We start from the raw sequence: 13,368 nt of genomic DNA on the forward strand, positions 1-13,368 counted from the left end.
TAGTGATGCGTGGTTGTGAATTTCTTAGCTTACCAAGAATTTGCGTAAACCAAAATACAAAATCAGTGCATAAATTTCATGAATCAAGAGTTTTCTGGGAAAAGGAGAGCCGCCCTTTCCCCTCCCCTAAATCGAGTGGGCTCTTTTTCTTCTTCCTCCTCCCTCCTCCTCCTCTTTCCTCGGCTGCTCACTCTCTCCCGACCAATGGCAGCCGCGCAGGCCCCTCCGGCTCCTCCCCTCGGAACCCGGAAGCGCGGAGGCGGCCTCCTCCCTCTTCGGAGGACCGCGAAGTCCCGCTCTTAGTGCGCGTCCCCGAGCTGCTTCCGGGCATGCGCAGTGCCGGCGCCTGGTCCTGCTCGCTGGGTCGCTGACCGGGAAGCGGAGGAGGAAGAGGAAGAGGGCGAGGAGGAAGAAGAGGCGCCGGAGACCCGCCTGGTGAGCCCGGGGGGGGGCGAGGGGGGACCCCGGCCTCGCCTCACGCGCCTTCCGCGTGACGTCACGCCCCGGGCATTGCGTCACGCGGGGGCTTCCCGGGTGGGCCGAGACATTCCCCCCCCCGGGCGGGGAGGGGGCAGCCGGGGCGGCGGGGTCTCCCCTCCCCGCTCGGAGGGCGGCCTGGCCGGGCTGGTGGGGGAGAGGGGGGGTGGGGGGGTCCTCTCTCTCCCCTCCCTCCCCCCCCCCGTGGCCTCCTTTCGGGCTAATCTGGCTCAGCCCTTCGGCCTCGCCAAGCCAGATCAGGCGGGCTTAGCCGGCGGGGCAAAGGGGCGGGAGAGAAGAAGAGGGGGAAGTTGCTCCTTAGGGGGCTTCTCGATCGGGAGGAGAAAATCTTGAGAAGCAAAGCAGCTCGGAAGCAACAGGAGGGAGGAGGAACCCCCAACATTGGGGTGCAAGCTCTCATTTAGACATTTGTAGCTCAAGACCCCCCCCAAAACAGCATGCATACGTCACAGAAAGCGGGGGTCCCCAGCAGAAATGGGCATAGCTGTCAACACTTCCCTTTTTTTAAGGGAAATTCCCTTATTCCGAATAAGTGTGTTGCTTCTCTCCCGCCTGCCTGATCATGTCTTCCTTGGTTGCCTTTTCTGGGTAGCCTGGCCATTCCTTGGAGAGGGTCAATACTTAGTTCCTGAAACTATCCGGAGAGTGTGCCCAGCTTCACAGATTCTCGCCGGACTGTATTGGCAGAGAGGTGCCCGCCCAAAGTCCAAAGACAATCAGAAAGCTTTCCCCATTTCCTTCCTCCTTGCAGAGAAATACTTGCGGTCTATTTGGGAGAGTCAGAATGGCTCCAGAATTGCTCTCCTGTACTATTTCAGACACATTTATATACTTGTGTATGTGTTTGCCTTGTACATTTATGAACATTTAATTTACATATGTAAGACCTTAGAATTCCTGCAACAGGCAGTTGCCAGGCTGGGGGCAGCTGGTGTCCATCTGGGCGGCTCAGCCTTTGCCTTTGCCTTCCACCCCCTGGGGCCCATCAGCACCTTGTGGGGCTTGGCATGGGGGGAGCTGCCCTTCTCCTCCCCCTCCACCCACACCTTAAAACCTCTTGAGAAAGGTTTTCCGCATGTGTCGTCTGTGTTTATGGCACTTCTCTTCCGCCTTTTCCTCCAAGGAGCTCAAGGTGGGGGGCGTGGTCAGTCTTCACGAAAGCCCTGTGAGGTGGGCAAGACTGGGAGAGAGAAGGAGACCAGCCCCCCAGGGAGCTTTGTGGCTGAGTTGGGCCCTGGGGCCTAGTCACTCCTCCCCAGCCCAGTTCTCTAACCACTACACTGCCAGAAAATACTCCAACAGGGGTTGGAAGTTGCATATTATTACAAAGGCACATGTAAACACAGAATGGTTTCTCAGTTCCTTTTTCATAGATTCATAGAGCTGGAAGGGATCCCAAGGGTCATCTAGCCCACCCCGTCCCCCAGCGCAGGTGTTTTTTCACCCTATGTGGGGCTCGAACCCGTGACCCTTAGATCAAGAGTCCGATGCTCGACCAACTGAGCTGTTCTTGATTTTACCATCTCAAGCTTATCATCTTATACCACCACGCTCCCTTTTTTATCCTCCTGTAACGGAGGAGTGTTTGATCTGCTGGCTGGGTGCCCCCCCGACCCTGCCCAGCCCCTTTTCCATGCCAGGGTCCCTTTCCAGAGCCTCCAAGGCTGTGCCAGGCAGAGGGCATTTGCCAGCTTTCTGTCTCTCTGTCCTCATGCCTCACCCCAGACTGGGCCTGAGGTCTGCTCTTTTGGGGGGAGTGGGCAGGAACCCCCCCACTCTTGAGAGTTGGAGGGAGACCTGGCTGGGCATGCATCCTGGGTGGGGGGGTTAGGGTCTCTTCCTCACACCCCCCCAGAGTGAGGTGATGCTGTTTGTTGAGGTCACTTGGGTCCCCCTGCCTCCCACCCCAGTGTGATCTCTGGAGCTTGTTTGGCCTTGGCCAGGGGTCTCCTGGGGCCACACCCAGCCCCTTGCTTGTAGAGTCAGAAGGGACCCCCGAGGGCCATCTAGTCCAGCCCCTCGCAATCCCTGACCCAGTTCTTTTGTGCTACTCAATCTAGAGCAAGATGGCGGACGCCGGTCGGCCGCAGCGGAAGATGTCACGGGCCGGAGAGAGTTTGTACTGCATCCTGGGCCTGGAGAAAGGGGCTTCCTCTGAGGACATCAAGAAGGCGTACAGGTGGGCCTCTCTCCTCTGCCCGGAGGTGGGCTTGCAGGGGCTGCTCCCACTCTGCTCTCCTCCTGCCCCCAACCACATCTGGGTTCTTCCCCAACCATTTTTGCTGGCAGGATTCCCAGTAGGGCGTCTGGGTGGCGGCTTTGAGAACAGGCTAACTGGGGTCTAGATGGTCCCCCTTTGACCCAACCCAGCGGCAGGGCTCTCCACGTGGATAGGCTAGCAGAACCTCCATGCCCAGGGGCAGTCTACCCCTGAATACCGGGGGGGGGGGGACCGTAGAGTTGCAAGCAGGTCCTGCTTGTGGGTCTCCCAGTGGGTGGCCACTGTGAGGGTGCTGGAATAAATGGACCCCCCCCATGCCCAGACCCAGTGGGCTCTTCTTACATTTGTATGTCATCTGGCTTCAATAAGGAGAATTCCCAGTCCTAGAGGAGGCAGCAGAGACTTGTGGGGCAGGAGGGCGGCATGCAGCTTCCTCTTGCCCCCCCCCCACCCCCAGGGGGGGGGGCTTAGCCCTTGCCAGCACCTGCCCCTTCCTTCATCTGCCCCCTTGTTTCCTGGTCACATCGGTGCAAACGTCCCAGTCACTGGGAGCACAGGATGAGGCCTTCCATTTCCCAGCTCCCTTTTCTTCAAAAAAGGCAAGCATCCTCCGCCTTTGTGCAGCGTGGGGGCCTTGGGCAGGCGTCTGGGGACATCTCAGAAACTGAGGTCTTCTGCCCTCTTGGTGCTTAATTTGTGTGGGGCGTCCATTGGCCTCAGCATCCGGGTTTCCTTGACCTGGAAGCCTTCTGTCCCCCTGGGCATTGTGCCTCTTCTCCATCCACCCTCCTGAGCGCATGTGCTCCGAGTTCAAGGCAGCCTGGTTGCTCCTTTCCAGCCCTGAGAGGCGAGGCGGATCTCAGAGGTGGGCTTCTTCTGCCCCTTAGATTTGGAAATCCAGGTTTCCTCTAGCCATTTCTCTCCATGCTTCCGAGTTTCTGCAACCTTGTGAAGCTTTGTATTAGAATTCTAGAATTGTGGAGTTGGAAGCCCCCCCCCCCCAGGGTAGGGGCACCTAGTTCAACCCCCCGCAAGGCAGGAATCTCGGCTAGAGCATCCAGGACAGAGGGCCATCTGACCTCAGAGTCTGTTCAGCGATCCCACGGCTCTTCATGTCAGAAAGTTATTCCTGGCGTGGAGTCAGAATTCCCTTTCTTTGAATGGATTTTGAATCTGTTAATGCTTTTGCTTTCCCCTGGGGCTCCGCTTGCCCCCTACCCTGCCACCTTCCCCTTTCAGGAAACTGGCGTTGAAGTACCACCCGGACAAGAACCCGGAGAATCCCGAAGCCGCGGAGAAGTTCAAGGAGATCAACAACGCCAACACCACCCTCAGCGACGAGAACAAGCGGCGGATCTACGATGAGTACGGCTCCATGGGGCTCTACGTCTCGGAGCAGTTCGGGGAGGAGAGCGTCAAGTACTACTTCCTCATGTCGAAATGGTGGTTCAAGGTGGGTGGCTGTCCTCTGGGGGGGGGGGGACCAAACGCCCCCCACCCCTGAGAGATGCAGGCAAGTGCGTGTGAGTGACAGAGGACCCGTAGGGGTGTCATCCCCCCATGTATTCCCACACACACCAGCCAGAGGCTTAGGACCTTTTGCTGGAGTTACAACATGCGCTTGTTATGAATTTGCGCTTACCGTTAGCCTTATGCCCACTGGCCGCCTTCTGATCACAGATTCATCTCTGCTACTAGGATTAATCTTAATGCCACTGCATTTTAAACGCCCTTGCAATTGATCCCACTTGCTTGTTCATAGAATCATAGAGTTGGAAGAGACCACAAGGGCCATCGAGTCCAACCCCCTGCCAAGCAGGAAACACCATCAGGGCACTCCTGACATATGGTTGTCAAGCCTCTGATAAAGACCTCCAAAGAAGGAGACTCCACCACACTCCTTGGCAGCAAATTCCACTGTCGAACAGCTCTTACTGTCAGGAAGTTCTTCCTAATGTTTAGGTGGAATCTTCTTTCTTGTAGTTTGTATCCATTGCTCCGTGTCCGCTTCTCTGGAGCAGCAGAAAACAACCTTTCTCCCTCCTCTATGTGACATCCTTTTATATATTTGAACATGGCTATCATATCACCCCTGAACCTCCTCTTCTCCAGGCTAAACATGCCCAGCTCCCTTAGCTGTTCCTCATAAGGCATCGTTTCCAGGCCTTTGACCATTACTATCTTTCAATCTATATTTCATATTTTGGCCATCATACCTGATAGTTCAGCATATTCTTTTAGCTTAAACAGCCATTGGTTCTTTGTCAGGAAGGCTTTCTCTTCCCACATTTTTGCATACAGTATTTTTGTGGCTTCTATACGCAAGTCTTGAAAGAGGTTTTGAACTTTGTCTGATATTTCCTGAGCTACTATTGCTAACAGGAATGCTTCTGGTTTTTTTTTTTGGGGGGGGGATGTGTACTTAAGCATCTTTTTAAACTTGTCAGATACAGTGGAACCTCAGTGTTCGAACGTATAGTGGTACCTCGGGTTAAGTACTTAATTTGTTCCAGAGGACTGTTCTTAACCTGAAGCACCACTTTAGCTAATGGGGCCTCCTGCTGCCGCTGCGCTGCCAGAACACGATTTTTGTTCTTATCCTGAAGCAAAGTTCTTAACCCAAGGTACTATTTATGGGTTAGCGGAGTCTGTAACCTGAAGCGTATGTAACCCGAGGTACCACTGTAATCCGTTCCGGAAGTCCATTCGAGTTCCAAAACATTCGTAAACCGAGGACCAAAGGGCTGGCAACAAAATACATTGAAAAAATGGAGAAACTCGCCTTGGAAGCCGTTCAACTTCCAAGGTGCATTTGAAAAGGAAGCATTCACTTCCGGGTTTCCAGTGTTCGGCTTCCAAAATGTTCGGCATCCAAGATGTTTGAAAACCGAGGTTTGAAAACTATTTCCCACTTTTTTGCGAATTTGCATTGCTGCCACATGTGAATTAAACAGCTCTCTGTATCTGAATATATCCAACAGAAATTTGATCCTCTTTTATACATTTTGGTGTGTTTCTTGGGTATATTGTACCTGAAATCTGATGCCCAGTGAATCATCGCTGCCCTCACAATCTCATCCTCCGTTTCCCTTTGCTTTGTCGTTTCTTTCCTAATATGGAAAGAGAATCCAGCACCTTCTGAGGTTAGGGAATCAGGGAGTGAGAGCCGTCCGGGACACTTTCATAATAAGGGTCTGTGCCAGGGTCCAGAAAGTTCACTGAGGGATATAGATTATATACAGTGGTACCTCGGGTTATAGATGCTTCAGGTTACAGACAGTTTAGATTACAGATTCCGCTAACCCAGAAAGAGTACCTCAGGTTAAGAACTTTGCTTCAGGATGAGAACAGAAATCGTGCGGCGGCAGCAGGAGGCCCCATTAGTTAAAGTGGTACCTCAGGTTAAGAACAGTTTCAGTTTAAGAATGGACCTCCAGAACTAATTAAGTTCTTAACCTGAGGTACTGCTGTATTATGGTTGTGCCAAGTGTATCGATGCCATTCTGTTTAGTAATAAACCACGGGGCAAGTTCTGGTTGCCCTGCGCTCCTGACCGGCCGCTCTGCCCCTCTCCGCAGCCCCTGATGGTGTGCTGCAGTTTGATCACCTGTTGCTGCTGCTGCTGCTGCTGTTGCTTCTGCTGTGGGAAGTGCCGCCCCCCAGAGGAGGAGGAGCCCTACAAGTACGTCAACCCCGAAGACCTGGAAGCCCAGATCCGTGCTGAGAACGAAGGTATGACCCTTTTTTCTATCTTTGGGTGCTGACCCTTTGAAGCTACAACTAATCCAGAACGCGGCAGCTACACTGGGGACTGGGAGCAGCCGCCGAGACCATATAACACCAGTCCTGAAGGACCTACATTCACTCCCAGTACGTTTTCCGAGCACAATTCAAAGTTGGTGCTGACCTTGAAAGCCCTAAACGGCCTCAGCCTAGTAGACCTGAAGGAGCGTCTCCACCCCATCGTTCTGCCCAGACACTCAGGTCCAGCGCCGAGGTCCTTCCGGCAGTTCCCTCCCTGCAAGAAGCCAAGTTACAGGGAACCAGGCAGAGAGCCTTCTTGGTGGTGGCACCCGCCCTGTGGAACGCCCTCCCATCAGATGTCAAAGAGAAAAACAACTATCTGACTTTTAGAAGACATCTGAAGGCAGCCCTGTTTAGGGAAGCTTTTAATGTTTGATATTACTGCTTTTTTATTATTGTTCTTGGTGTTCTGTTGGGAACCGCCCAGAGTGGCTTTATTTTATGGAGCGGAGTCCGTGGGGTCTGCGTCTCTGCCGAGGGCCTGGAGGGGGAATTGCCTGCTCCTGGGCCAGCCTTTGGGGGTCTCTTGACGGCAGCTGTGCTTGTTTCCTTCCCAGCAGGCGGCGGAGAGGCCATCCGTATGCAGCCCACAGCCAGCGCCTCCTTGCACACCACAGATGAGACACAGCGGCCGCACAAGCCCTGACCCGTAAGCAGAGCGGGCACCCTTGGCGGGGGGGGGCAGCGGCAGGGGGGAGGCTCTTCCGGGGAGGGGAGGGGAGGTGGGTCGCGTGGGAAAGGGACCCCAAGGGTCATCCATTCCAGCCCCCTGCAATGGCGGCAACCACAGCCCAAGGTGGCTTTTCCTGCAATCCCTGCGGGAGCTGCTACTTCCCAGGGCTTGTGGGCAGAAACACCCCACACAGAAAGAGTCTTTGCCTGGCTCCGAGGGCTGAAGCCTCTGAAGCAGCTTTGGGGGGGGGGGGAGACAAGGAGAAGCCCCTGCCGAGCAAAAGGCTGGTCGGTGGGTCTCAGTTGGCCATTTAATGCCCAGCTCACATGGTTGGCATGCCTGGCACAGATCCAGGCGAATGACGCAGCCAAACTGGGTGGGTCAGTTGGGAATCTGCAGCAGGGGCTCCATAGTTTCGTAGGGACCCCCAAAGTCCTGCAATGCAGGAATCTCAGCTAAAGAACCCCGAGCAGAGGCCCCCCAACCTCCAATGAAGACGAGTTGCTTGCAGCCCCTTCCTCCCCCACCAGGAGGGTTTGGGGGGCTGCTGGGGAGGGGCTGGTCTCTCGCCTGCTGCTTGGCAGGGGGTGCTGTGCCAGACAAGGCCCTGCTCAGGTCCTGAGGGTGCCCTTGGGGTTGGCAGGTTCTATGGGGTACCCCAGCCGTGGCTGCGAGCATCAGAGGGCACCCCGGCCTCTCTCTCTCCTGCTCCCCCTCCTTTGCTTGCAGAAGAGAGGACTCGGGGTGACGCTTGGCTTTGGGGGCTCCTGGCCAGGCTGGCTCTTCTCTGGCTCGGCCTCCTCGGTCGGAGGAAGCGACACTTGTGCCACCAGTTACTGGAAACGGCAGGAGAGGAGAGTCTCTCTCTTGCACCTGGATACTGCTTTGGGGCTTCCCAATGGGCCTGATCCAGCCTCCGGGCTCCCTGCAGGTTCTGAGATCCAAGCTGCTCCTCCAGTCATTCTGCCAGCCCCCCCCCCATCCCTCACCCCCCTCTTCTCTCTTCCCTGCAGAGTTCAGCGGACGGTCAGAGCACAGCCCCCCCTTTTCTGCAGCCATTCCAGAGACCACCCCCAGGCCCACATGGCTGAGTCAGGCCTGCCGCTGCACCCTGGGGCAGAGAGACCCCCACCCCCCACCCCGGGGGTCCTTGCCAAAGGCAGGGGGACCACACACCTGGCCGACCGCCCCACCGTCATTGGGAGTCTTCTCAGGGAACGCGGCTGAGGGCACAGCGGAGGAGGAGGAGGAGGAGAGCAACTTCCGGCCTCACAGGGAGCTGGCGGGACCAGAGAGGTGGCCCCCCTCCAGGTTAGGGCTGGCGGAAGACGTCGCCCGCTGCCAGCCCACCCGCTCTTTCCGGACGCTTTCTGACCCCCGGCTCTCTCCTTGGCCAAAGGCTCCTGCTCCCCAAGGCCAGGCAGCCCCTGGGGGCACGGCTGGGGGTTCCCTGTCGAAGCGGGGGGGTTGTGGGGCTCGCCGGCCCTGCCCCCCTTCTGCCCTGTGCATCGGTGCCAAAGTGCATTTGTGGGGCCAATGCAAGCGAGTCCCTGCCCCCTCCCTGGCTGGTGGGTTGGGGGGCTCCCTCCCCCTCTGCCCTGAGCTGCAGCTGCTCTGGGTGGAATCAATCACTGTGCGGAGGGAGCCTGGTCCGTCCCCCCCAGCTCCCTCCCTGGCCCTGCTGTGGGGCAGCCCCCTCTCGGGCAGGGCCCCTCTCTCCACACTGTGACAAGGAACTTCTCTAGGGTTTACGGACACAATTAAATGTTTCTGAAGGAAGAAGCCGCTGTTTCTCTGCTGTCAGTCCGCCTCTGGGGCGTCTCGCTGAAGGGGACCCCCCAGGGTCACCGAGCCCCCCCCCCAACGCAGGAATCCCAGCTGAAGCATCACCGACAGATCTCTGCTTGAAAACCTCCAAGGAAGGACAGCCTGCGGCCTCCGGAGGGAGCTGTGGCCGTCAGGAAGTCCTCCCTCAGAGCGCAGTGCTCCTCCAGAAGCCCAGGAAGACGGGAAATCCAGGAGAGAGAGAAGGAACTCCTTCTCCACAGAGAATGGATCTCGCTTCCGCAGGAGGCTGGGGACAGACGGGGTCGCAGGGCAGCAACTGCCCACCAGGGGCGCCTCTCTTGCCCAGCCTGCCAAATCCAGCCTGTGTTTCCCCCCCATCCATCCAAGGAGGGCCTGGGTGGGAGTGGGGTGGAGAGGGGAGGCCCCTGTGGGGCAGGGACATGGGGAGGCCAGGGGGGAGGCTTGGCAGCCCTGTCCTTGCCAAGGCGGAGCATTCAGCCCGTTAAGTATTTTTGGAGCCTTGATTTAATGAGGAGAAGCGAGGATGGCTCTCAAATTCTCCGCAGGCCCGGCAGCGATGCTGAGTGGGCGACTTTATCAGGGGCCCACAGCGTCTGGATGGCCTTGGTGGCCACCCAAGGGTGTCGCTGGTGGTGACAGCGGCCTGCAGGCCTTTCCCTGGACCAGGGAGAGGTGTTTTGCCCTGGCCACCCTTCCCTGCGTCCATACTTTTTTATTAAAAATAACAATACATAAATGCACAGTATTTAATTTCTGGCCTGGCTGTGGGGAGAGGTCCTCCAGCTGATGTCCGGGCGGACGAGAGCCCCCCCCCCTTGCTGGCCACAAGCCCTCCTCTTGTGAGGTGGGGTGGAGCGGCCTTTCCTGAGAGTCCAGAAAGCCCAGGGACCCCCCAGAGTAATAGCAAAGTGAGCTGCGTGGGGGGGGGGGCATTGCATTGTCATTTTCACTTGACCCTGCCTGCCCCTCCAGCAGATGCCCAAGGCCGGCCTCATGGCCTAAATATAGAGGAAGCGGCTGGGGGGGGGGCAGGCCGGGGGGGGGGTCCCAGCCCCCTTGGGAGCCAGGAGCTGCTTCTCCTGGGACCAACCAGTACAGAGCAAGCCGCTGCCTGCGGTGTCGCCTTGGGGCTGCCTTTCGCTCATTCCCACACGCAGAATCCCAGCCCTCCTCAATGTTTCTTGCTCTACGCTGACTGGGATCCGTTGTGTTTTGCCGCTGGATCTCTTGTGCGGAAAGTTTGCAGCGTTTTGGACTTTTTACCTTAGAGAAAAGGTGAGGAGGAGGTGACACAGTCGCAGTTTATAAAATTCTGTGCAGCGTGGAAAAAATGGTAGGAGAAAAATTACCATAACAGTAGGAACTCGTGGGCACCCAATGAAGCCGAGTTGCGGAAGGATTAAAGAAAGTCCGTCTGCATGCAGTTCACCTGTGGAACTCCCTCCCACAGTGGCTGGAAACCTCCGGAGGGGAGAGTTGCTCTTCTGCATGGATCCTGCTTACGGGTTTCCCATTCAAGGCATCTGGTCAGCCACTGTGAGGCTGGACTAGATTGGCCTCCGGTGTCCTGGTCCACCAGGACTCATCTTGCACTCTTATTAGTGGTTTCATACTTTTTGACCTGGCAATAGATCACAAATCATGGTGTCTGTGTGCTATGCAAAAATCACTCTGTTGGAAAAACTGAAGGCAGCCAGGGCTGCTCTCAATTCCTGCAGCCCCTCTTAGCGCTTCCTGCCTGATGCAGCAAGCAAGTCCCAAAGAGCAGGCACTGGCAGAAATCACGATGCAGGGAGAACTGAAGGCAGCCAAGACCTCTCCATGGCTCCATCCTTCAGACATTGCCATATATCAGTGCATCACAATGTTTAAAAGGTAAAGGGACCCCTGACCATTAGGTCCAGTCATGGATGACTCTGGGATTGTGGCGCTCATCTCGCTTTACTGGCCGAGGGAGCCGGCGTACAGCTTCCGTGTCATGTGGCCAGCAGGACTAAGCCGCTTCTGGTGAACCAGAGCAGCGCACGGAAACGCCGTTTACCTTCCCGCCGGAGCGGTGCTTATGTCCAGAGGAGGGCAACCAAAATGGTCAAAGGCCTGGAAACGATGCCTTATGAGGAATGGCTAAGGGAGCTGGGCATGTTTAGCCTGGAGAAGAGGAGGTTAAGGGGGGATATGATAGCCATGTTCAAATATATAAAAGGATGTCACATAGAGGAGGGAGAAAGGTTGTTTTCTGCTGCTCCAGACAAGCGGACACGGAGCAATGGATCCAAACTACAAGAAAGAAGATTCCACCTCAACATTAGGAAGAACTTCCTGACAGTAAGAGCTGTTCGACAGTGGAATTTGCTGCCAAGGAGTGTGGTGGAGTCTCCTTCTTTGGAGGTCTTTAAGCAGAGGCCTGACAACCATATGTCAGGAGTGCTCTGATGGTGTTTCCTGCTTGGCAGGGGGTTGGACTCGATGGCCCTTGTGGTCTCTTCCAACTCTATGATTCTATGATTCTATGATTTATCTACTTGCACTTTGACGTGCTTTCGAACTGCTAGGTTGGCAGGAGCTGGGACCGAGCAACGGGAGCTGACCTTCTGATCGACAAGTTGTAGGCTTTGTGGTTTAACCCACGGTGCCACCTGCGTCCCTATCACAATGTTACCTGGTGATAAATCTCATTGTTGGGATCCAGACATGGGAGGAATCCCATTGCTCCAGGGTGAGGCTTCCCACACAGACTGGGAAAAGACCCCCTTCTGCCCAGCACCCAGGAGAGCCAATGGCCTGAGTCTGGGAGGTGCCTCCTGCCGTGTCTGCAATGGCTTTCCCTTCCAGATGTTTTGGATCACAGCCCCCATCAACCTCAGGCAGCACAGCTGTAAGATGCAGGGGCTCCTGGGAGTTTTGATTCAAAAAATCTGGAGGGCGCGAGGATGGCAAAGGCAGGCTTAGTTATTTCTTACATATTGACATGATTCTCCCCTGAGGTTCAGGGTGGTGGGTGGTGACTCTCCTTGGCCGCAGCTCACAGAACAGGACAATCAGTTGCCTGGCCTAGACTCAGGGAACTGTAGAGCTGGAAGGGGACCCCGGGGTCATCTAGTCCAACCCCCTGCAATGCAGGAATCGCATGGAACACAACCGTTGGCTTTTGCAAAGTGTGGGGTGATCTTCATTCTCCACATCTATGTGTTGTTGTTTTTAGCCTTCCCGCCTTTGGATTATTCATTCTGGATCTGGGCCCACTGAGCCGCTCCTTCAGATGAGCATCAGCCGGAGCCCAGCGTGCTGTTGAGGCAGCCTGGAATCCCAGCCGCTGACTGAGCTGCCGCATCCCAGCACTGACTCACGCTCAGCCTGCGGTCGGCTGGAGACCTTGGGCTCCTCCTCGCAAGCTCTGCTGCCAAGGCAGGTGTCACCCATCCCTCATTTGCGCGTCGGATTCATCGCACCCAAATGCAGAACTTGGGAAATGCTTTATTCATTGCTGACGCTGGTGGCTGTGGAGAGGTGATGCCTTTGCCTCCCCCCCCCCACCTTGAGAGTATTATGATGTAGCTGAGCAATTGGGGGAGTGAGTGGGGCTGGCTTCCAGGGGTCCAGTTTCAAGTCAGCCTTAAGGAGCGCAAGACAAAGAGGGAGAGAAAAGGCGGGGGGGGCAGGGAGAGGAATAAAAGCACAGCATTTTCCAACTTAAACCGAGGCTGGCATAGCAGTTGAGCTGGTTTCATGATGCCTGGAAAAGAAGGACCCTCAGCGCGCCCAATTCTTTCACAATGGGGCTTGACGTGGAGGAGAAACAGCCCAAATCCCCCCCAGGTCAGTGAAGAGGGAGACCAAATATTCCCTATTTGCAAGATGGCAGCATGACTTTCATGGTGTTATTTATGGAGAGGTGGAGAGGCAGGAATCCAGTTGGAGAGGATACACACACAACACAATGCTGAGCACATTGTTAAATTTGTGGAAGTGGCTTTAAGAGGCGTCTGTCCGTCTCTCTTTAGGGCCTGCTGCAAAAGCCCTGTCATGGGAGCGGGGCTTGTTGAGCATTATGGGTGCAAGCAGAAAGAGGGGGGCACTGAAGGGAAGCTAGAGGGTTCATGACAGGGAAGGATCACAGGGCAAAACGTTCCTCTGACCAGACCCACAAGATCTTGGCAGGGGGCACCCCTTGCACCACACCTCTGGTGTGTCTTTGCTTTAAAGCATTTCTAAACTCAATATTAAAAGGTGTCTTGAGCGCTGTCCCAGTATGCATATGTGAAATCAGGAAAAAATATGATAAAAAAGAGAACCTCTTAATAACAGGGGTCCAATCTTATGGGTCAGGGGAAACTGTGGGGTGAGTGGGTTAAATCAATGCCTC

At 55.7% G+C, this 13,368-nt stretch overlaps 1 protein-coding gene across 3 annotated transcripts; it reads left to right on the forward strand.

Annotated features, from left to right (window-relative positions):
- The first annotated feature begins 326 nt into the window (after positions 1 to 326).
- Positions 327 to 8,978, forward strand: DNAJC5G (DnaJ heat shock protein family (Hsp40) member C5 gamma). Of its 3 annotated transcripts, none has more exons than XM_083432355.1 (6): positions 327 to 435; positions 2,559 to 2,677; positions 3,959 to 4,172; positions 6,298 to 6,451; positions 7,081 to 7,172; positions 8,210 to 8,978. In XM_083432355.1, exons 2-5 carry the CDS (start codon positions 2,565 to 2,567, stop codon positions 7,167 to 7,169), a joined length of 570 nt encoding a protein of 189 aa, XP_083288481.1. In that variant the 5' UTR covers positions 327 to 435; positions 2,559 to 2,564; the 3' UTR covers positions 7,170 to 7,172; positions 8,210 to 8,978. The 3 variants fall into 3 exon arrangements, with proteins under 3 accessions (XP_083288481.1, XP_083288482.1, XP_083288483.1); XM_083432356.1 differs by having other exon boundaries at positions 7,084 to 7,172; XM_083432357.1 differs by lacking the exon at positions 327 to 435 and having other exon boundaries at positions 8,210 to 8,462.
- Positions 8,979 to 13,368: the final 4,390 nt, after the last annotated feature.

The sequence above is a fragment of the Podarcis tiliguerta genome, assembly GCF_965153285.1.
Source record: "Podarcis tiliguerta genome assembly, chromosome: 3".
NCBI classification, from domain to species: domain Eukaryota; kingdom Metazoa; phylum Chordata; class Lepidosauria; order Squamata; family Lacertidae; genus Podarcis; species Podarcis tiliguerta.